At 38.4% G+C, this 25,392-nt stretch overlaps 1 protein-coding gene and 1 pseudogene across 5 annotated transcripts in view; both read right to left on the reverse strand.

Moving 5' to 3' along the window:
• Positions 1–25,392, reverse strand: part of ADCY10 (adenylate cyclase 10) — a 130,421-nt gene that overhangs the window by 71,686 nt on the left and 33,343 nt on the right. For 4 of the 5 annotated variants that reach the window (XM_077156882.1, XM_077156881.1, XM_077156884.1 and 1 more), the window contains 9 exons: positions 22,881–22,969; positions 19,008–19,199; positions 17,877–17,995; positions 16,770–16,846; positions 11,663–11,852; positions 10,516–10,571; positions 3,971–4,124; positions 2,000–2,192; positions 1,535–1,621 (listed from right to left, as the gene is read on the reverse strand). In XM_077156882.1, the coding sequence (XP_077012997.1) occupies positions 1,535–1,621; positions 2,000–2,192; positions 3,971–4,124; positions 10,516–10,571; positions 11,663–11,852; positions 16,770–16,846; positions 17,877–17,995; positions 19,008–19,199; positions 22,881–22,969 (1,157 nt within the window). The remainder of the gene's footprint in view (positions 1–1,534; positions 1,622–1,999; positions 2,193–3,970; positions 4,125–10,515; positions 10,572–11,662; positions 11,853–16,769; positions 16,847–17,876; positions 17,996–19,007; positions 19,200–22,880; positions 22,970–25,392) is intronic. The other variant, XM_077156883.1, reaches the window with a different exon arrangement.
• On the reverse strand, positions 12,983–14,703 carry LOC143678827 (PHD finger protein 23-like; annotated as a pseudogene).

Here is a 25,392-nt window from a genome sequence, read left to right on the forward strand (position 1 = left end):
TACTGCATCTCATTGTAGAGGAAGAAAAACAATGGGCTGAGAGTGGAACTCTGGGAAAGTATATAAAAAAAAGAAAAAATATAGAGAGGTAAGAATTAAACCAGGAAAGAATCGTATTTCATAAAGGAGATGACAAAAATTATCAAAAGGGAATGAAAAGGGGGCGGGCCACGGTGGCTCAGCAGGTAAGAATGCTTACCTGCCAAGCCCGAGGACCCGGGTTCGACTCCTGGTGCCTGCCCATGTAAAAAAAAAAAAAAAAAAAAGAAGAGAATGGAAAGGCCAGGTATAATGTGAGCCAAGAAGCAGCCAGTGAAATTGGCAATTATGAAGAGATCACCAGAGACCTTGACAGAAGATTTTCAATGGTAAGATAAAAGTAGAGAAAGCAGATTTGCCAGGGTAGAGTTAACAATACAGGAAGAAATAGCAGGGACTTCCTGGAGCAGAGCAAAGCTCAGTAGAGCCCAGCAAAGCTGAAGCCACCCATCGCCCTCATATAAAATGAAGAAATACATGTTATGAGTCACTAAACTTTTATGACTATTTGTTATTGTAACAGAAGCTGCTACTAGACCAAGCAGCCGAAAAAGTTTATAATGTGGAAGAGAAAGACCAAATCAAACACAAGAAAAAGGTGCTTTGGTGGAAACAAGATAAAAATAAGTAAATTTACATAAAATGATCACATTTATTTTCAATGCTGATTTCTCCCTTTAAATTCTTTTTGTGAATTAAATTGCATTAAAGGCCATTCAACCTTGTAATTAACTATTGTGGGGTAGGTAGATTTTCAGTGGAAAAAGTGGTAATGAAGTATAGAATGATAGACTCTTTGAGCTGGAAAGGATCTTAGAGATTATATAGCTAGTGTCCTTAGCACAGGATGAGAGAATTCTTCAGAAGCAATTGAGTCCTTACCCAGTGTGGCAAAGTACACAGGTATCAGTGCCAGGACATATGGAGGTGTGGTCATCACTAGGTTATGCTTTCCAAGCAGCTACTAAAGTGGATTTCCCACTGATCCATTATATAGAAAATAACTCATGGCTGGAAGATCTGCTCCTGCAAGTTTTTCCCTTTTCATCCTTGTACTGATGTTCCACCAAGAGTCTGGGCACTATAAAAGGTGTTTTGTGTTTCGTTTTTTACCTGATAGTAGAACTACTAAAAATCTTGTGCATACCTTCCTAATTATCCCTTGAGTCTTAATTCTTTTGCCTTTAGTCATAACCTCATTCCTGGGAAATATAAAATCTTCTATAAAGAATTGAGCTAGTTTCAGGGAGAGGTCAAACTTCTGAGAGGCCAAATTCCCAGAAATAATGTTAAGGGACTTCTTTCAAGTATAAAATTTCTGAACAGATTCTTAGCTTGAGGTTTGGAAGGATAGAGAATGTAGCACTTTAGGATTAAAATTTTCATATCTTCATTGCTTCTTGTCAATGGACTCTAAACCCCTCAGTCCACCTGGCTTTGTAATGAGATGCCCAGTCTTCTTCCCCCCCATTAGTTGACCCACAGATGCTCTTACTTGTTCCAAGATCTTCATAAACAATGCTTCCAATTGATTATGCTTTCTAAAAGTGGTCATCCTGGAAACTTCCCGTGAAATGGGAAACTGTAAAAAGAATAATAAGAATATTGAATATAGGAAAATAGTAAAAGGAACCACTAAGCTGTGTGACTTTAGGCAAGTTGTTTTACTGTTCTGTGCTTTAAAATCCTCATGCTGTATATAATCCATGACATCCTTTCAACTCTGATGTTCTATACCATTAAGTCTAATATGTACAGGAAAGAACAGGGCAGTCTGTTTACATTGGCAGTTACTTGTGTCAAGAATATGATTGTACATTCAAGGAGGACTAGGGAGTTATTTCCTCACCAGATGAAAATGATAAGGGCCAAAACGAAGCTAAGGCATAAAGCATCAAAGTGGAGTTGTTGCCCCTTCCCCATTGCTATTTCTTGTACAAGTCTAATCCTTGCTAGTTACCTGCACATGGAAAATGTCATTAAGAAGACAGTAGAACTTTTCATCCAGCAGGGCCCTGACTTTGCTTTGAAGGTTGGATTGTCGTTCTTTATAATGTTTACAAGTATCCAGACCTAGTACATTGGCCATGAGTATTTGGATGGTATAAAAGGTTTGATGGAAGCTGATCTTAGTCAGTGCTATCGCAATTATCCTGTTTATAAGAAAATCAGAAGTCAAAGAGTTTTTATAGGTATATATTTTTTAAATAATAAAGGTTAATGGAAAGTGCTGACTCTTTATATTCAATTATAGTGACAGAGATTGTCCAAGCTATCTGGAAACTGTCTTTTATTACTGTTTCTGATACACTCTTCCAATCTACTGATTATTAAACCTTGATGATTTAACCTAGCTATGCCCTCCTCTCTAGTTCTACCACCACTGCTGTGGGCTCAGGCCCTCATACTCATCTATTCTTCCACAACAGCATGCATATTATCCCTGCTTAGAGTCATAATCCTGTAAATGTATTATTTACATTTAAATAATACAAAAGTCTGAAGGCTCTAGTTAGACATAAATCTTCTCATGTACTCATCTTAAAATTTTCAGTGGCTCCCATTGCTTAAAAGGATAGGTTCAGAAGCCTTTATGTGACACACAAGACTTTCCAAGTCTTCATTACTTGCCACTTTCTACCTAGCAGTTTTTCCTCCATTAGTAACAAACTGGTGAGACTTCCCTGCACATCCAGAGCTATTTCTCCTTTCCATGCCTTTACTTATGCTGTCACCTCAGCAATGTCATCGCTCCTCACAGTTCCCTTCCAATCCTTCATATCCTGTTCATCTGCAAATCTCAGCTCATGCATAGCTTCTGGGAAGCTTTCCCCAGTGCCCCCAGGTTACATACCCCTTCCTTTGAGCTTCCATTGTAACAACTGCATGCGTCTATCATTGCCCTCACACACTTTATTTTTATTGTTATCACTCTTTCCTCTGCTGCAAGAGCTACCTGAAAATCAGAAATTATTCGTCGACGGGGCTTTGGTATTTAACAGTTCCTGGAACATACTAAATAACTCAATTAGTGATTGAATAAATGCATAAGTCAATGTCTCCTAGTTGTGATGAATAATTCCCTCAGAAACGTCCAAGATATTTTAAAACTGACTTTACTCAGGTCTTACATTTTAAAAAGGTAGAAGTACTGCTGTTTCATCAAGCTAAAGCTATTACAAGGTTAATAATCAGCATTTCCCCCATATAGTCTTTTTTTTTTTTTTTTTTTTTTCTACATGGGCAGGCACCGGGAATCAAACCCGGGTCCTCGGGCATGGCAGGCAAGCACTCTTACCTGCTGAGCCACCATGGCCCACCCCCCCCATATAGTCTTTAGGTTAGATAGTGAGAGGATATGGAGACCATCATCACTGGTCATCATTACTGTTATTGAATACCATAATATCTTCCACGAGGGTGCTGGAAGGATTATCCCAAGAGAGCCCTGTGACATTCCTTGTGCGAAAATAGATAAACAACAGGCGGTAAGTACCTTGCCTATCTTCCAGAGAAAGATCCAGGGGTCTAACATTCTCTAGACCACTGTCAGGACTAATGGTTAGAACCACTGATTCCTGTGCAGCAGGCTGGATAAGAGTCTGCTCTGCATACCCAGTGTACTTTGGTCTCAATGGCTATGGCAGTTGTTCTCATCCATCTGATTAGGTTGGGATTACTAGGGACGCTCCACCTGTCATTAAGTATGATCTCTGAAGGTAAGCCTAGCTTCTATGCTTTTTTTTGTTCAATTACTTATCATTTATTATTTATTTAGCACAATTGTCATGGCATCCAGCAATTGAAAAATCGTGGATAGTTTATATAAGGCAAGTTAGTTAAAGGAGAGGAGTATCAAAAGGAATGAAATTCTTATAAGGACTTCAGGATTCTTTAGGCTCACAGAAAATGATAATTCCAAGGCACTCACCTGTGATTCTCACCTTGGGCCAGGTACTGTAGTTCCATAAGTATCTGACTTTTTCCGTATCCTGTTAATCCTTCGTACATTAGGATTCGGCTACAGTTATACATCAAAAATTCCTTCATAGTGCACATGAAGTATCTGATCTCTTTATCACGTCCTGTTATTTTTATTTTTTAAAAAGGAGAACCCCCCAATCAATATAAAATAGTCTGGAGATATAAAAAGGTACCCTTATAAAAATACCCTGGAAATTTCCCTGGCACTGGATTTGCACAAGGCCCTCTGCACTTCAAAATTTAAAAAATCTTTCTTGAGAGCTTTACAGTAAACAATGTGGCTTTATACTTTTATTTGATTCCCAAAAGCTATGAGGGAAAGTACTGTTATAATGTCCATTTAATTACAGTTGTGGAAAACAGATTTTTAAATATTGTACAAGCAGGAATTAAACCAGGGCTATGTGACCCTAAAGTCTGTTTTCTGTTTTGTTTTGTTTTTTGTTGTTGTTTTCTATAACACACTGGAAGTCATTGGTAGATTATTACATTTGGAAGTAAATTATTAAAGTTGGATTACCTATATTGAACAATTATAAGAAAAATATTTTTATTTCAGATCTATGATGAAGGAAACATGCCCTCAGTAAATGAGAAAGTACACATATCTCAGGGCTACTAAATATATTATCAGTAATAAGAAAAAAATTCAACTTGCCTTTTAAAATTATGTTTAGATTATTTCTGTCATAGAAACAATTCAAGTTCCTGTAAAAATAAATTATAGGTTTTTTTTCCCAATTAAAGAAACACATGTTCACTGTAGAAAATATAGAAAATTTAGAAAAGGAAAAGAAGAAAATAAAAATCACCTTCAGCTCATGGGTCATTCTCAAGGATAGACCATACCCTGGGTCACAAAGCAAATCTCAATAAATTTAAAAAGATTGAAATCATATAAAACACTTTCTCACATCATAAAAGAATGAAGTTGGAAATCAATAATAGGCAGAGGGTCAGAAAATTCACAAATATATGGAGGTTCAACAACACACTCTTAAACAATCAGTGGGTCAAGGAAGAAATTACAAGAGAATATCTTGAGGCAAATGAAAATCAAAACACAACATATCAAAATTTATGGGATACAGCAAAGGCAGTGCTAAGAGGGAAATTTATTGCCCTAAATGCCTATATCAAAAAAGAAGAAAGAGCAAAAATCAAGGCATTAACTGTTCACTTGGAAGAACTAGAGAATGAACAGCAAACTAACCCCAAAGCAAGCAAAAGGAAAGAAATAACGGGGATTAGAGCAGAAATAAATGAAATTGAGAACATGAAAACAATCGAGAAAAACAACAAAACCAGAAGTTGGTTCTATGAGAAAATCAATAAGATTGATGGATCTTTAGCAAGGTTGACAAAAAGAAAAAGAGAAAGGATGCAAATAAATAAAATCAGAAATGGAAGAGGAGACATAACCACTGACCCTACAGAAATAAAGGAGGTAATGAGAGGATACTATGAACAACTTTATAATAATAAACTAGACAACACAGATGACGTGGACAACTTCCAAGAGAGGCATGAACAATCAACATTGACTTGAGAAGAAATAGACAACCTCAACAAACCAATCACAAGTAAAGAAATTGAATAGGTCATTAAGAAACTCTGAAAAAAGAAAAGTCCAGGATTAGATGGCTTCACATGTGAATTCTACCAAACACTCCAGAAAGAATTAGTACCACTCCTGCTCAAACTCTTCAAAAAAAATTGAAGAGGAAGGAAGGCAACCTAACTCATTCTATAAAGCCAACATCACCCTCATACCAAAGCTGAACAAAGACACTACAAGAAAAGAAAATTACAGACCAATCTCTCTAATGAATACAGATGCAAAAATCCTCAACAAAATTCTAGTAAATCGAATCCAACAGCACATTAAAAGAATTATACACCATACCAAGTAGGATTCATCCAGGTATGCAAGGATGGTTCAACATAAGAAAATCAATTAATGTAATACACCATATCAACAAATCAAAGCAGAAAAACCACATGATCATCTCGATTGATGCAGAAAAGGCATCTGACAAACTTCAACATCCTTTCTTGTTGAAAATACTTCAAAGGATAGGAATAGAAATGATAGGAATATAAAAAAAGCATAGCTAACATCATCTTTAATGGGGAAAAACTGAAAACTTTCCCCTTTAGGTAGGAACAAGACAAGGATGTCTACTGTCACCATTGTCATGCAACATTGTGTTAGAAGTTCTAGCCAGAGCAATTCGACAAGAAAATACAAGCCATCAAAATTGGAAAGGAAGAAGTAAAACTCTCACTGTTTGCAGATGATATGATACTATATGTTGAAAACACTGAAATCCACAGCAACACTATTAGAACTAATAAACGAGTACAGCAAAGTGGCAGGTTACAAGGTCAACACTCAAAAATCTGTAGTGTTTCTATACAGTAGTAATGAGCAATCTGGGGAGGGAGAAATCAAGAAAAAATTTCCATTTACAATTGCAACCAAAAGAATAAAATATTTAGGAATAAATTTAGCTAAGGATACAAAAGACCTATACAAAGAAAACTACAAGAAATTGTTAAAAGAAATCACAGAAGACCTAAAGAAATGGAAGGGCATACTGTGTTCATGGATTGAAGACTAAATATAGTTAAGATGTCAATTCTACCTTAAGTGATTTATAGATTCAATGCAATACCAATTAAAATCCCCAAAACTTACTTTTCAGAAATAGAAAAACCAATAACCAAATTTATCTGGAAAGACAGGCTGCCCCAAATAGCTAAAAATATCCTGAGAAAGAAAATGAAGTTGGAGATCTCATACTACCTGATTTTAAGGTGTATTATGAAGCTACAGTGGTTAAAACAGCATGGTACTGGCATAAAGATAGATATACTGACCAATGGACCCTCTCATCTATGGACAATTGATCTTTGATAAGGCAGTCAAGCTGATACAGAACAGTCTCTTCAATAAATGGTGCCTGGAGAACTGAATATCCACATGCAAAGAATGAAAGAGGATCTTTCATATCTCACACCCTATACAAAAATTAACTCAAAATGGATCAAAGACCTAAACATTAGAACTAATACCATAAAACTTTTAGAGAAAATGTAGGGAAATATCTTATAAATCTTATAATAGGAGGTGATTTCCTAGATCTTATATGCAAAGCATGAGCACTGAAGAAGGAAATAGATAAATCAGAACTCCTCAAAATTAAATACTTTTGTGCATCAAAGAACATTGTTAAGGAAGTAAAAAGACAGCTTACACAGTGGGAGACAATATTTGGAAATTACATATCAGATAAGGGTCTGGTATCCAGAATACATAAAGCAGTTGTTCAACTCAACAATAAAAAGACAAACAATGCAATTACAAAATGGGCAAAAGATATGAACAGACACTTCTCAGAAGAGGAAATACAAATTGCTAAAAGGCGCATGAAAAGATGCTCAATATCCCTGGCTATTAGGGAATTGCAAATCAAAACCACAACAAGATATCATCTCACACCCACCAGAATGGCTGTTATAAATAAAACAGAAAATGACAAGTGCTGGAGAGGATGTAGAGAAAGAGGCACACTTATCCACTGTTGGTGGGAATGTCAAATGGTGCAACCACTGTCAAAGGCAGTTTGGCAGTTCCTGAGGAAACTAAGTATAGAACTGCCATATGATCCAGCAATACCATTACTAGGTATCTGTTCAGAGGACATGAGGGCAAGGATACAAACGGACATTTGCACACCATTGTTGATAGCAACATTATTTACAATTGTCAAGAGTTGGAAACAACCCAAATGTCCATCAACAGACGAATGGCTAAACAAGTTGTGGTATATACATACGATGGAATATTAAGCAGCTGGAAGACAGAATAAAGTCATAAAGCATATAATAACATGGATAGACCTTGAGGACATTATGCTGAGTGAGATTAGCCAGAAACAAAAGGACAAATACTGTATGGTCTCACTGATATGAACTAAAATTAATGAATGAACTTGGAGAATTTCAGTTAAGAACAGAGGCCATCAAGAGTTAGAAATAGGGTAGATATTGTAATTGGAGCTGAAGGGATACAGATTGTGCAACAGGACTGATTGTAAAAATTGAGAAATGAATAGCACAATACTACCTAATTGTTGCACAATAATGTTAGTACACTGAATGAAGCTGAATGTGAGAATGATAGAGGGAGGAGGGCTGGGAGCACAAATGAAACCAGAAGGAAAGATAGATGATAAGGACTGAGATAGTATAATCTAGGAATGCCAAGGGTGTACAATGATAGTGACTAAATGTACAAATTAAAAAAATGTTTTTGCATGAGGAAGAACAAAGGAATGCCAATAACGCAGGGTGTTGAAAATAGATGGTAAATCATATTTGAAAACTTTATGTGTGGGATTAAAGAAAAAATGTTTATTTGGTACAAAATTTATATTTTGACTAGTGCATTTCCTGCTATAACTTATATGGACAGGTTAATTGAATACCATTAAGTACATGGAAACTTGAATAGAGCATGATATTTTGCAGGTTTGTCCAGAATGATGCCCCGATAAATCTCAGAGTGATTTGAACAGTGAATACAAAAGTATTCGCAAAATCCCCTTGAGGGAATGGCAAGAAAGGGGGAAAATTCAACTTCCCCATTTGGAGAATTCCTGATATCCTTGCAAGCAGGGGGGACAAACGAATCAATAAGCCAAGCCCTCTCTTGGGGTTTGTTCACATGAAACTTATCCCCGCAAAGGACAAACTAAGCCTACTTAAAATTAGGCCTGAGAGTTACCCTCAAAAAAAAAAAAGAGAACCTCTTTTATGCTCAGATGTGCCTATCTCTCTCTCAGCCAACATGGCAAGCATACCACCCTCCCCCTTTCTACGTGGGACATGACTCCCAGGGGTGTAAACCTCCCTGGCAATGTGGGACAGAAATCTTAGAATGAGCCGGGATTCAGCATTAAGGGATTGAGAAAATCTTCTCAACCAAAAGGGGGAAGAGAGAAATGAGACAAAATAAAATGTCAATGGCTGAGACATTCCAAACACAGTTGAGAGGTTATCCTGGAGGTTATTCTTATGCATTTTATAGGTATCCCCTTTTTAGTTTAAGTTGCATTAGGCTAGAAAGAAGAGCCTGAAACTGTAGAGCTGTGTTTCAATAGCCATGTTTCTTGAAGATGAATATATAATGATATAGCTTTTGCAATGTGATTATGTGATGGTGAAAACCTTGTGTCTGATGCTCCTTTTATCTATGATATTGTCAGATGAGTAAAAAATATGGATTAAAAATAAATATATTGGGCAGGCCACGGTGGTTCAGCAGGCAGAATTCTCACCTGCCATGCCAGAGACCGGGTTCAGTTCCTGGTGCCTGCCCACGTGAAAAAATAAATAAAATAAATAAATAAACATTTAATAGAGGGAACAAATGTTAAAATAAATCAAATAGATTGAAATACTAGTGAACAATGAAAGGGAGTGGTAAGGGGTATAGAAAAAAATAGGGAACAAAGGTTAAAATCTATTGAAAAATGGAAATACTAATGGTCAACGAGAGGGAGTATGGTATGCATGAGTATTTTCTTTTTTCCTTTTATTTCTTTTTCTGGAGTGATGCAAATGTTCTAAAAAATGATCTTGGTGATGAATATACTACTATGTGATGATATTGTGAGCCATTGATTGTACACCATATTTGGAATGTTTGCATTTTAAGAATGTTCATGTTTGTATGTTGTTTTGGTTTGATAATACAAAATAAGTTAAATTAAAAAAAATTCACCTTCACCTTATCACTGTTTTTTGTTTGTTTTTTTTAAATACATATAACAGGATGCTCTGACTGAAATCTGAAACTCAGTCCTACTGATACCGAATAAATACAGGGTTTTCTACCTGATGTGCATTAAGAGCCAATCCATGACACTGGTGTGACTGAGAAGTTAGGATTTAAGAAATGATTATGGGGCAGGCCATGGTGGCTCAGCAGGCAAGAATGCTTGCCTCCCATGCCCGAGGGCCCAGGTTTGATTCCCGGTGCCTGCCCATTAAAAAAAAAAAAAAAGAAATGATAATGATTACTGAATCATTATATAGACATTTATTTTTACCTTTTAGCATATTAGAATAGACAGACTGAAATAACTGAAATCTCTGAACTGTAATCCCACTGCCTTTATCTCTTACAACATAGCATTGAGTAAAAGAAGGCAGAAATACATAATTTTACACAACATACGATTCCAGCTATATAAAATTTTTAAATAAGTAATCTAGAGTGTTAGTCTTTATAGAAAAGGAGAGGGAGAGAGCAAGTGGAGACTCCTGGGGTATGAATATTTTTTCTATTTTTTGACCTGGATGGTGGTTGTTATGTTCACTTTGTGATAATTCATTAAGGTGCACACTTATTAGCTGTGTACTTTTCTGCATGTTTTGTTATAGTTCAGTAAGACTTTTAAGAACCAAAACTCCACAACTCACCCAGCAAAGGATAGTCCTCATTTCTGTTGCAGATGAGGTACGCCATGCCAAACATACTGAAAGGAAGAAAAAAGTAAAGATGTTAGATTCAAAACTCTTGTTGAGGGCAAGAGTGACTAATTTTTAGTTTCTAGAAAGTCTCTTTTCAATCTTAAACAAGAGACTATGTCCTGATTCAAGGGTTGCAGATGTCAAGAAGAGGGGAGAGGAGAAGTTCTTATTTGGTAATACAGAGTCCAAACAACTCATTATAGCAGCCTTTACCACAGTACTTGACACAATGTTCAATAAATGCTTGGTGAGTCTGCACTGATAGTAACTGGTCCTTTCCTGGGGAAACTGGATTCCTAATATGAGACCCAATAGACTTGGATGTGGTATAGAATATCATATTATGGAAAAATTCCACCGATTAATTGCTCAAACAACAATAGCTCACTGTTATTGAGCACATGCTATGTGCCCAGCATAGTTTCGTGTCCTTTACATGTATCATTTCCCTGCATCCTGACAAAAACCTTATGAAGAAGATACTATTATTATGTTCACTCTATAAGTCAAGAAATTGAGGTACAGAGAGTTTAACTTGCCCAAGATCCCATGCTTAGTGGTGACACAGGACACAGACAGTCAGTATCTAAACCTAGGCTAGGGTGCATTCACTTGTCTATGCTATAATACTATATCTTGAAAGAGCCTTTTAGTCAGAATGACTAAAAGTATTACCATACTACTTTGATATTCCTCCATTATATTACATATAAAAGTTTTCCATGTAATATACAGCTACATGTATATATATTTGTGCTGGTTTGAAAGGATGTATGTCCCCTGGAAAAGCCATGTTTTAATCAAAATCCCATTTTGTAAAGGCAGAATAATCCCTATTCAATATTGTATGTTTGAATCTGTAATGAGATCATCTCCCTGGAGAGGTAGCCCAATCAAGAGTGGTTGTTAAATTGGATTAGGTGACAACATGTCTTCACCCATTTGGGTGGGTCTTGATTAGTTTCTGGAGTCCTATAAAAGAGGAAACATTTTGGAGAATGAAAGAGATTCAGAGAGAGCAGAACAGAAAGACACAGCCATGAGAAGCAGAGTCCACCACCCAAAAAACCCTGCAAAGTCAATGCACCACACTCACACTTTCTCATTAAGGCCCAAACACTGATAGACTGGTCCAGAATCTGCAACACCTTTCATAATCTTCTTTGGAAGCTCTTTGAAAAAGTAGGCTGGTAGGTTGCTGCCATTGTAGGTGACAGAGTCACAGGTTACAATTCCCGGGTAGTACATCATCATCCTGGCAGCTATGTTCACTTTTTGACCAATGACTACAAGAAGGAGAAAGGAAAATAGTAGAGAGTAAACAGCTACTGAACTGAATGTAAACTGAGATATACTATCGACAAATGGCATTTTTACTTTTTACTCCTTTGCCTCTCATGAATGACACATATGTCTAGCCTTCAGCTACTCATATTCAACCAGTGGCTGCTACGAAACATGCAGGGGATTAATTCAATTAACCATCAGCAAAGTTTATACCTCACCTGAAAGGCCAAGATAATGATCTGCTAAAGAATAGAAGGGCCTTGAATACGTAGATGGTTCTTTGAGTGGGCGCTCAGATGAGGTCTAGCTGCTCTCTGCTTCAAGGTAGACTAGCACAAGCATGGTCCTGAGACACTGACCCTCAGACGAAATGCAAAATGGTGTCTGTATGAGGTTTGACCCCAGCTTTAGCTATGTGCAAATTACTTTACTTCCCATACCTCAGTTACCTAGTCTGTAAAATGATGATGATGATAATGGTACTTACCTTGGAGGGCTGTTTGTGAAGATTAATGAGTCAACACATATATATAACTCTGAACAGTACCTGGCTGACCGTAAGCCCTCAATTAATACTAATATTAATTGGGGATTAAATCTTGTACTTCACCATTGACTTGAATACTTCTGATCAAGATATTCTTTTTTTTTTTTTAACTCTTTATTATGGAGAACTTTGAGCATACAATAAAGCAGAATAGTATAATGAATTTCCATATACCCATTATCCAGTCTCAATAACCATTAACCTATGGCCAATCTTGCCCATCCTCAACCCCATCAACTCTCCACCCTGAATAATATCTCAGGCATTGAATTATTTCAAGTGTTAACTGTTTCAATATGGAGATTCTTTCAGATTACTTCTGAACATCTTAAACCCTAAGAGTATTGAAGACGGAAGTAATGGTAAGAGCAGTGAAATCCTTAGATAACACTTTTTTATCTTTCTTTTGAGATAGTGTCATTTTTCAATAATGGCAATATTAATAATTTTTAAAAAGCTGTTCTAACCTATTCCAAGAATTAAGAGGAGTTAACTTTAAATGTTATTAAAAGAAATTTTTTTAAAAATTTTTATAAACATAAAAGAGCCTATTTGCTTTATTTATAACATGCAGGCTGTCTGTATAGCTGGCCAATATTATTAAAAACAAAAGAGGTGAGTGAGAGAAATGTTACTTTTCTGTTTACCTTCCTCCCTCAGCCAGGCTCATGACATTTGAGCAACCATGCCCAAAAGAAGTCCAAAATTAAAAATACAACCAGTGTAGAAGAAAATAAACAGGGAGATTAGAGAAGAAAAAATGAGGGAGGGGTGGTGCTATATTTACACTAGAGTTTATAGACAATTGCCTCATCCCATCCCAATTTCAACCTTGCCCAGAAAGTGAGACGGGTCCAAGAAGCAAGGATTTTTGTGTCTTGGGACTCAGACAACCTCCAAACCCAGTTGCAATGGATCCAAGTTCAAGTTCAGCGGGTGGGAAGGAAGGCAGGGTGGGACCTTGAGACCACTTATTTCCAAACAATCCTCCCTTGGGAATTCCTTCCTTGAAGGAGGACAATATCCAAGCTCCAGGGAATGGGCTGAGGACCCTGAGGTTCAGTTTCCATGTCCTGTTGTCAACTGGAAGTTCCATTCTGGACTTGATGATGTCAGGGATCTCCAGATTTGGGGGATCCCACTAACTGCCGGGCCTTGGGCCACAGTTCCTTGCATTTCTGGCAGTAAAAAGTCAAGGACATTGATCTTAATCTTAGCACAGGAGAGGTGGTTCCACATCCCACACAGGCTACACTTAATCATGGGCTGCCCTGCAAAAGGCTTTGGGCAGTAACATATGATGAGATCCCATGAGTCACTACCTGATTATACCATGATGTCCTCATCCATGACCCGCCATCTCACCTTCATGGAGCTGGCATCTCCATCTTGACTTATTTCAGGGCTGTTCACCACCTTGTTTTTACTGTTAGTGGAAGGGGCTCTTCACGAGGCCCTGTGACAGGCGGCCTGGGAGGCTCAGGTGGTGTTGAGAGTACAGGGCCTGGGGCTTCACCCTTTACCACTTCTGCCATCTCATCCTTCTCCTCCTCTTCTTCTTCTTCTTCCTCCTCCTCTTCAGATTCTGTATCCCTGGGGGGTGCTCCAGGAGGCCCAAGAGGTGGGAGACTATCCCTCCCACTCTGCTTTCTTGCTCTTCTCCATTAGAGACCTCTTTTCCCCATCCCCAGTGGTTGGCCAAGGCCTCTGAAGCACCCCAAAGCCAGCCCCCATCGCTTCTGGCCCCAACTTTCCGTTCTTTCGCTCCTTCTTTTGAAGAGGTTGGGAGAGGTCCCCCTGAGAAAGGCACACTGGGGTGAGAGAAGTACGGAGCTGGGGGGCACGTGTCAGGGATGTCGGAGAGAGTAGAGATGCCACTTTGGGCCCATCCGGATCAGAGAGAGTCCTGGAGCTTCATCTTCTCAAGGAGGGTGGTACTCTCAGGGCACTGCAGGCTAGAGACAGTGGATCTTGGAGGTTCTGGCTGGGTGGGCTGGAGCCACCCTTCTCTTGGATGATTTTGCTTTCTTAACATAGATCTGGATGGTTCAGAGATCTGAAGGGACAGGGTCGCAGCCATCTCTGTCTGCTGCACTCTCACCTCACAATGGAGAGCTGGAGCCAGAGGCTGGCCAGTTGCTTTCCTCTTTGCTAGGGAAGATGTAATCCACATAGGCCAAGACAAAAGTACAGAACTTGTGGAAATCCTCAATTGTTCCTCAGCGTTTCTCTGGTGATTGAGTCTCTGGCTTAAGGGTGGGAGGTGAATCTTCCACACAGGGCTCCGCAATGGCTTCTAGCATCGCCCCCTCCCCTCCTCCCGCTCCGCTGCTCCCTTCCCCTTAGCGGGATCCTGGTACTGCCTCCAGTGCTCGGTACTACTACCTCGCTCCACTGAGATATCTGCCTCGGCCCGGTGGTGACTCGAGTCTGCTGGCCGCTGTCTCCCCCTCCCTCTACCACTGCCTCCCACGCTCCTGGACCGCGCTCCCTCCCCGCGCCCCGCCCAACAGGGAATCATTCTAAAGGCCCCTTATTCCATAAGCATTTTACCTACCACTACTCCCAGCTAATAACTGTTTTCTTTTTTCTTTTTTTTTTTTTGGCTTTTTAAAAGGAAAATTTAATGAGTTGCTAGTTTACAGATCTAAGGCCGAGAAAATGTCCCAATTAAAACAAGTCTATAGAAATGTCCAATCAAAGGCATCCGGGGAAAGATACCTTGGTTCAAGAAGGCTGATGAAGTTCAGGGTTTCTCTCTCATCTGGAAAGGCACATGGCGAACGCAGTCAGGGCCTCTCTCTCAGCTGGAAGGGCACATGGCAGACACGGCGTCATCAGCTAGCTTACTCTCCTGGCTTCTGGTTTCATGAAGCTCCCCGGGAGGCGTTTCCCTTCATCTCCAAAGGTTGCTGGCTCATGAACTCTCTGCTTTGTGGTGCTACAGCATTCTCTGCTCTCTCTGAATCTCTCATTCTCCAAAATGTTCCCTCTTTTATAGGACTTCAGAAACTAATCAGGACCCACTCAAATGGGTGGAGACATGTCATCATCCCCTAATCCAGTTTGACAACTATTCTTAACTAAATCACATCAACCAGGGAGATGATCTCATTACAGTTTCAAATATACAGTATTGAATAAGGATTATTCTACCTTTAAGAAATGAGATTTATATTAAAACATGGCTTTTCTTAGGGGGCATAGTTCCTTTCAGACCAGCACACCACCCTATTGAAAGTGGTCATGCACATCTACACCCTTTTCCCCCTGCTCTGTCACTACCCAACTTTCTATATATTATACTTTAGTCTTCTCCTCCCTCCCCCTTCTATCCCTTTGCCACCACCAATGAGAAATTCAGTTCAATGAAGGCAGAGAATTTTGTCTGTTTTGCCTGCTGCTGTATCCCCAGAGCCTTGAGCAGAATCTGGTACTTAATAGATATTTATTAAAAGAATGAATAAAAAAATCCTTCCCTCCATGGAGAGATAGTATTCTGTAAGATGTCAGCAGTAGATGAGAGATTGTACATTTTTAAAATAGAGGCTAAAGACCGAAAAATAAAAAAAAGAACTTCAACCCATCATCCAAGAGCAGGTTGGATAAAAGCTTAATTTAGAACTTGGTGGTTCGAACTAAATACACATTTTGCCAAATTTTTCTCCAGAAAGCTGTGTCATTTTAACATACCCATCAGTACTTTACAGAAGTACCTTTTTTTTTCTCACCCTTGCCAGCAATCATAGATATTATCATTAAAAAAAATATTTTCCAGCTGAAAAATGGTATTGCATTCTTATGTTAATTTGCATCTATTTGATATCAAGTGAACTTTTTTATTGTAGAGTATAACATATATACAAAGCAAAGAAATAAAAAAGCAATAGTCTCCAAAGCACCCTTAACAAGTAATTACAGGACAGATCCCAGAGTTTGTCATGGGCTATTGTATGATCCTCTCAGATTTTTCCTTCTAGCTGGTCCAGAATATAGGAGGCTAGAAGGCTTAAATATTTGCTTATCATCACAATCGACTTTTTTTCCTTCTTTTTTTTTTGTGAAAAATAACATATATACAAAAAAAAATACATTTCAAAGCACAGCACCATGATTAGTTGCAGAACATATTTCAGAGTTTGACATGGGTTAATTAACTGTTTTCTTATACTCATGCATAGCCTCAGAAATGCACCCTTTGTGAGCAATGAGCTGTGAACGGGCAAAGCTACATGGCTTGGTTACATTTGGAAGAATGCGCTCTCTGAGGGCAGGGCCCTTACTTATTTTTGTGCCTCCTCCAACAAAGACCAGTGGCAGGGCACTGTGTTTGCTGAGAGGGAATTAGAGATAAACTAGCTCACCACACCTGTGTACTCATGTCTTACAGCGTGTCCGACAATTCCACAGAAGACAATCCCGCTGGCAACTCCGATGGATACAGTCCTAGGAACCGGGGAGAAACAGAGAGTTGTGGGAAAAGGGATGAAGCTAACGAGCATAGAGAAAGTGGGAAGGGTTTGGAGATGATGATGAACGCAGCAGGGAAGGATAGGAAACGATTTCAATGTATAATTCTCTACCCTTTGTAGTTAGTTTTGGACAACTGTGCATGGCATAAAATGTGAAGAAGGGACAGTTTGAGAAGGGACTCTGGGACACAGAGTTAGGTCCTTAGAAGTGGTAACCAAGTTCACTTTTGATCTATTTTTATGTTCATCTGAGCTTCTTTTCTGGAAAATAATCCCTCATCACCCCCCAAAGAGACCTTCAATGCAAAGTGACTGTGGCTGTAAATAATTTATAGTTATTGCTAAAAAGAAAAAAATCATTATTTCGAAAGGATGTAACCCAGATAAAGTGTGTGGCAGCAAATCTAACTTTACAAATACTCGCAGGTAGCTGCATATATAGATGACTAGGGAGGTAGAAATATTTAGGGCACGAAGCTAGTACCTTGCAGGATAGACCAGTGTAGGGTAAGGAGTCAGGGTTATTGGCATACTAGGGCTGGGGAATCCTGAGGAAACTGGGCTCTTGGGAAGTGAGGGTTGGGGATGGAAAAGCTTACCTTCTTAATAGTTCTTTCTTGAGTGGATCATCTTGAGGCCAGATCAATGTAAATTTTTAACCTAGGCACTCACTTCATCTCTTAGTTATTAAAAATCAACTCAGTTCTCAACATGGTGTTGGGAGTTTGACCTCTACCAAGAAGGAAGCCAGAAGTATAGGGAGAGAACCTAGTTCTCTTGCAAACCTGGTACATTCTGACTTGTTAGGAAGAGCGTCCTTTCTCCATCTTGCCTCTACTATGCCCGTATCTTAATTCCTCAGAGCTGGAGCTTGCCCACCCTACTAATACATTAGGTGAATAATGCAAGCAGGAAGGGCTTCCAAAGTTAGGCCTGTCCTTTCTCTCTTCTCTGCTTCCCAAGGGGGTCAGGGACCACCAGATGGGATCAAGGCTAATACTCACTCAATTTTATGGACCTGAGAGCAGTAGTCAAATATATCCACAGCACTTTCCAAAGCATGAGTGATCTCATCAGGTACCTTCTCCCCAGGGAAACCAAACACACAGAGGAAGGAGCAGCCCTGTGAAGGAGAAAGCCACAAGGCCCAGTGGAGAGTCAGCAGCAATTTTCACTTTCTGATTCAGTTTATATCATGAAATCTCTCAAGCCTATTTTATTAGTAGTAAACTTCATATAACTTCTGGTGCATCCTCAACAGTAGGGCTTGCGTCCTTGAAAAGGGTTTGATCCTTGCTTTTGCTCCAAAGATAAGAATGAGTTATTTGTGTACATTCTCCTCTCTGTTCTCTTCTGTGGCCAATGTCTTATGTTGCAAGGTGCTAAATTTAAGCCTAATAAGTAGCACAGAGCAGTGGAAAAGGTACCAGCTCTGGAATCAGAGAATCTATATTCTCAGGCCACTTCCCAACTGTGGAAACTTGGATAAGTCAATTTCACATAATAGGACATAATACAGACCTACCAACTTTGTTTTGGTTATTAAAAAGACTAATGTTATATGTATTTAAAAAGACTTTTTAAACTATAAAGTACTTTTCAGACATTATTATTATTATTAAGTTGGGGGTGGTTTTTGTTGGCACAGAACCAACATATTTATATGTTAACATATTTATATGTAACATTTATTATAAGCATATTTATATTTATATGTACATGTACAGTGAGCATAAATAATGTTAAAAGCATAGTGGTTAAGAATGTAGGATATGAAAGTAGATTGCCTGGGTTTGGATCCCAGCCCACCATTTGCATCCATTAGCAAACCTTAATTTTACCTTGTCTCAGTATTCTCATTTCTACCTCAGCATCCTCATCTATAAAATGGGTATAATAACATGAGTACTCACCTCTTAGAGTAGTCAGGATGAAATGAATTAACATATGTAAAGTGTTGAGAAAAATGCCTGGCACATAGTAACTGTTCATACTTTTGGTGTAAGTTATTATTATAATCATAAATAAAGACTGATATTTCTAGATTAAATTTCTAGTCTCTACTGCATCTCACCTTGGGCATGAATATTAACCTCAAACTACTGGGAGATTTCCCTCTTTTAGCTCATATTTACCTTGTCAAACATGAAGACTTTATTGATTTGTCCCCGGAAGATTTTCAGAACAGAAGTGATGTGTATACATGCATCCTGGATTGCATGCCCGATGACTTCTGTTTTGTCTTGGTCCTTAAACATCAGGTTCACAAACATAATTGTTACTGGGCGAAGCTCAGACAAATAACCTCGAAGCTGTCTGTCATCAATCTGCAAGGTAGAGAGCTTTCCTTAGCATGTGGCCTTGGCAGTGGATCCTTCCCCAGGAAACCACCCCCCCCCATTCCCTTGCCACCTGTCATCATCAGGAGTACTTTTGAGATCCTTTGCAAAAGGTGAAGTTGTCTAAGTGTATAAGTTAAAACATGGTAGAGCTAGCCCAGAGTATAGCAGATGGAAGTGGAATATACCATCAAAATCTCTTTCAAGGGGGACTTATATTCTTGCTATATTTGTTAGGCATTTGTTCCCTTGACTTAGCTGCTAGCTCCTTTAGGCCAATACGAGGTATCACAGAAAGAACTACTGTGCCTTCTGACTCTCTTATTTTTGTAGTCTGGGCGAAGAATGTAATTCTACCTTATATTTTCACAGTCTCGTACCTTCTAGAATACTTTCGGTTCTATCCCACTGGAAGTTCAAGCTAGAAAAATTAGGCAAGAGGAAGCAATAAAGACATACAAATTGGAAAGGAAGAAGTAAAACTTACCCTATTTGCAGATGACATGATCCTATATGTAGAAAATCTTGAAAAATCCATACCAAAGCTATAAGAGCTAATAAATGAATTTTAAAAAGTGGTGGGGTACAAGATCAATATGCAAAAATCAGAAGTGTTTCTAAATACTAGTAATGAACAAGCTGAAGAGAAATAAAAAAATTCCATTTACAATAGCAACTAAAAGAATCAAGTATCTCAGAAAAAATTTAACTGAGGATGTAAAGGACTTGTACACAGAAAACTACAAAACATTGGTAAAAGAAATCAAAGAAGAACAAAATAGATGGAAGGACACTCCATGTTCATGGATTGGAAGAGTACATATTGTTAAGATATCAATTCTACCCAACATGGTTTACAGATTCAATACAATACCAGTCAAAATTCCAGCAGCCTACTCTTCAGAAATAAAACAACAGCTATTGGGGAGTGCTAGGGTAGGTCAGTGGTAGAATTCTTGCTGCCATGTGGGAGACCCGGGTTTGATTCCTGGACCATGCACTTTCCAAAACAAACAAACAAAAGAAACCAACAAAGACAAACAAACAATAACAACAAAAATTCAACAAATGGTGCTGCAATAACAGGATATTCACATGTAAAAAGAATGAAATGTGACCCCACCATACAGCATACAAAAAAAAAAAAAACCCAACAAAAAAACAGCTGTCAAATTTATTTGGATGGGTAAGAGACCTAAATGGCCAAAGCCATCTGGTAACAGGTCTGAGGACTCGCACTTCCCAATCTTAAAACATATTACAAAACTACAGTCATCAAATACTGGCACAGGGACCAATGGAATCAAGTTGAAAGTTCAGAAATAAATCTTCACAGCTACAGCCAACTGATTTTCCATAAGGGTGCCAAGTTCAGTCACTGGGGAAAGAACAGCCTCTTCCACAAATGATGCTGGAAAAACTGGATGTCCATATGTACAAGAATGAAGGTAGAGTTCTACCTCACGCTATATACAAAGATCAAAACAATGGATCAAAGGTCTAAATAAAAAGATCATAACCATAAAACTCTTAGAAGAAAACATAAGGAAACATCTTTAGGATCTTTTGCTAGACAATGGCTTCTTAGATTTTCCACCAAAGGCATAAGCAAGGAAAAAAAAAGAGATAAATGGGACTTCATCAAAATATAAAAAAACTTTGTTCATCAAAGGACATATGGCCTAGCTTGTGGTAAGTGCTAAGTTGCACTCTTAATATGGAAAGTAAAAAGACAATCTACAGAACGGGAGAAAATATTTGGAAAGCACATATCCAGTAAGGGTTTAATATCCAGAATATATATATTTTTAATCCTACAGCTCAATGACAAAAAGACATACAATATTGGAAAATGGGCAAAAGACTTTAATAGACATTTCTCCAAAGAAGATAATCAAATGGCCAAAGTACATGAAAAGATGTTGAACATCATTAGCCATCAGGGAAATGCAAATCAAAACCACAATAGATACTATTTCATACCCACTAGAATGGCTATTATTAAAAAATAGAAAATAAATGTTGGAAAGGATGTAGAGAAATAAGAACATTCATTATAGGAATGAATGTAAAATCATGTAAAACCCTGTGACAGACAGGTAGTTCCTCAGAAAGTTAAGTATAGAATTATCATATGACCTAGTAATTCTATTCTAGTTATATACCTAGAGAATTGAAAGCAGGGACTCAAACAGACATTTGTATACGGATGTTTTTAGCAACATTATTAACAATTTCCAGAAGATAGAAGGAGCCCAAGTGTCTATTAGCAGATGAATGGATAAACACAATGTGGTGTATACATACAATGGACTATTACTCAGCCTTAATGAAGTCTTGATACATGCCACTACATGGATGAGCCTTGAAGACATCATAAAATAAAGCATGAAATAAGCCAGACACAAGAGAAAAAATATTGTATGATCTCACTGATATCAAATAACTAGAATATGCAAATTCATAGAGTCAGAAACTAGAATACAGTTTACCAGGGTCTGGGAGAGGGGAGGGAATGGGAAGTTTATACATAATTAGTATATAGTTTATTTTTAGGGTGATGGAAATTTTTGGTAATGGAATGTGGTGATGGTGGCACAACATTGTAAATGTAGTTAACTCCATTGTTTTACATGTTTGAATGTGGTTAAAAGGGGAAATTTTAGGTTGTATATATATTAGCAGAATAAAAATACTTAAAAACCATAGAACAGACAATACAGTGAATCCTAATGTAAACTATGGACACTAGTTATTAATTTAATTATAATTATGTTGTTTCATCAATTTTAACAATGGTTCCACACTAATGCAAAGTGTTAATAATAGGGCAAACTATGTGAATGGGGGCGGGGGGAGGGAATATATGGGAACCCTGTACTTCCTGCATGATTTTTCTGTAAACTTCCAACTCCTCTAATTAAAAATAAAAGGTGGTCAATTAAGGCAACGTATCCAACACAAATTGCTGTTAATCATATATGTATATATCAAGGATTATGAAGAATAAATATATGAAACAGCAGAGTGTCTGGTATTTGATGAGTGCTAAGACATAGTTATAATTCATGTCAATTAATATATTTGAGAAAACCTGAATCTAGGAGAATGATGCAGAAATTTTTGAGGAGTAGAGGTAATTCTGAGCATTTGAATTACCTGTCTTGTTAAACTTCAATGTCTAAGATCTAATTCAAGTAACTGAGAGAATATTGTGTCAATGCACATGCACTTGATATATTTGGGCCATATGACATCTAGATAGAGTGACCATATGTTCTTATATGCTTATATCAGTTCCAGTTTGCCTGAGTTGTGGGAGCAACACAGCCCCAATTTATGCCTCCTGTCACAACATAATCCTGGACAATGCCCACTTTAACTCTCAAAAGTGTACTGATTGAGGGTGGGCCATGATGGCTCAGCAGGCAGAATTCTCACCTGCCATGCTGGAGACCCGGGTTTGATTCCTGGCACCTGTCCATGCTAAAACAAAAAAAAAGTGTCCTGATTGAACAAAAGAGTTTTAGACATCTACACATAGAGAATGTTAGCCCCACCCTTTTTTATTTCAATGGAACATTCTACTAGCTGCTGTTTTACTTAATCTTTCCAGCTATCCAAGATCCCTGATACCCCCCAAAACAGTAAATTCAATGATGAAAGTACCTGCTTCAAAATGCTTTCCATTATATACTTTTGTAGGTATGATTCCAGTTCAGGATCAGACTTCAGCATACATGCAAGCCTCAGAAGTTCTGAGAGGGCAGAAAAAAGGGGCGACTCAGGAAGGTAGGCTTGGCCCTGCAGTCGTAGAGAGAGGAGCTTCCCTGTCTCCACTTCCTTGGACACAGTCCTTGCAGTTTAGTCATGGGACTACGGGACACCTAGTGGCCCCAAAGGCCAAGGGATATCTGATGGGAATGTATTAGAGGTTGTGAGTTTCCCAAACTTCAGCTGCAAGTAGCCCACAACCCTATTCTAGTTGTCATCATACTTTGGGACTTGAGGAGCTTGAGGAGTATTTCCAACGATTGCCACAAGATATGGGAATGGATAAATGTGGGGATCACAGTTGAGGAGGAGGATGACAGAATGAAGAGGATGATAAAAGTTGAAAGAGCACTGGGACTGAGAGTCAGGAGTCTGACTTTTGGCCCCAGGTTTGATACAAACACATTGTGCGACTGTGGACAAGTTACTCTCATGCCCTGGCTGTCCCCTATTTCCTTGCCTGAGCAAGAGATTTTCACTATCTCTTTGAGATAATGGTTCCTTTCACTATAATGGTTGGTAGTTCCATGCTCTAGAATAGACTGATAGAAGATGGTAGGAATGAACACAATGAAAGCAAAAAATGTAAGAGAAATGAGAGGTTTTTGGTAGGACATTAAATAATGATAAGGTTAAAAAAACACTAAATTAACTGCAAGAAAAAATTAAAATGAGACTTAAAAATGATTTAAGTTAAGAAGCAAATTTGATTTTGAAGGTGTTTATTGATCACCTAATATATTCAATACACCATGTTAGGCATTGAGCAGGAGTGAAAAAGTAACTAGGAAACTTGGGCATTTCCCTGGAGGCATTTACTGTCTCACTGGATATTCAAATATAATATATATGGAAAAGTTGAATATGAAAAAAAAAAAGATCATAAGGACCAGATCAGAGAGACTCAGAGGAAGCAGTGATCAACATGAGAAAATTAATCAGAAAAAGCTTCAGAGAAGTAGGGTTTTAACCAGATCTTGAATGATTTATGATATCCTACTAGAAGGATTAAGGAGGGCACACCTGGCAGAGGAAACAAAGTAGGCTAAAGCCAAGAATGAGCAAGGTATGTAAAAGGACAGGTAAAGACTCTAATCTGGCTGGAATCCCATGTGAGTATGGGAGATTAAGAAGTGATGTTGAACAGACTGTGGAAAGAGACAAAGAATTTAGGAAGAAGGCAGGAATTGTAAAGTCATGGACCATGTGGTGACAGTGGAGACAGAGAAGTCTGTACCCAAAATAATGCCTAAAGAATCCCTTTACTGAAGGCACCATTAAGATCCACCAGATGGGATGGGGTAGAATCCAAGGGGAAGGTAGTGTCATCAGGTTTTCTCCTTCATTGCCAGAGCTTCCGGGTTTCTTGGCCTTTCTTGGTCAATTCTCCCACAGATCTGCCATGCCCCATTACCAGCTTTGTAGAAGTAAAGTCTACTATTTACAATGCTCAAGATATTAAAACTTACATAAATGATGAGGAAGAAAAATGATTCAATGATGTTTCTGTAGTTTCTAGTTTGGAAGAAGAAAAACTTTTTAGGTAAAGATAAGTAGCTGAAAGTTAAGGCATATTAATGATGGGGTGCCTGTTTGATATTCAGTAGAGATGTCCCATTGGTATTTTTTTTTTAATGAGTCTAGAATTCAGGACAAAAGTCTGGGCTGAATTCTGCCAGTTAGGATTTGAGCGAGGCAGGCAACTTGCATGACCTTGAGATGAGTGCCTCCTTAAATTCTGTGCCCTACACTCCTAGCTTGCATTGCCCTAGTCCTGGAGCTGCTAGGAGCCCTATAGAAGTTAGGCATGAATGAATGGTTCACCAAGAAGTGAGTAGAGGGTAAGGACAGATCGCTGGAATCACCAACATTTAAAGAGATTAAGCAAAGGACACTGGATGGTTTGAGAGGTAAAAAGAAGACTAAGAAAGAAGAATATTTTTGAATACAAGGAAAGAGAAGAAGATAGTGTTCAGAAAGAGAGGGCAGTCTAAGGCCAACTGCTTAGGATGAGTCCTGCAAAGAGGTCACCTAGTGTGGCAAGTAATGATCATAAACAGCTGACATAAGCAGTTTCAGTAAAACAGGAAGGCATGAGGATAAAAGCTCAAGACTGTCAGTAGCTCAAGACTGAAGAGGAGGTGAGCATATACCTCCTGGGACAAATGCAATCAATGTTGACTGGGTGAATTAATAAATGAGGTGATAGAGGAAAAGGCATAAATATATAAATTTCTCTTCTGAGATGTTTGGTGGTGAAGGTCCGGAGAGGGAAGTAGGAGTCAAAGAAGTTTTGTTTTTTTCTTTCCTCTTGAGAGAGACTTGCGAATGTTTGGAAGATGAGGGAAAGGAGTCAGTGCCTGGGGAGAGGTGCAATTTCTGAGGAGGGTTGCACATAGTATCACTG

The sequence above is a fragment of the Tamandua tetradactyla genome, chromosome 4 (genome assembly GCF_023851605.1).
Source record: "Tamandua tetradactyla isolate mTamTet1 chromosome 4, mTamTet1.pri, whole genome shotgun sequence".
Taxonomy (NCBI): Eukaryota; Metazoa; Chordata; class Mammalia; order Pilosa; family Myrmecophagidae; genus Tamandua; species Tamandua tetradactyla.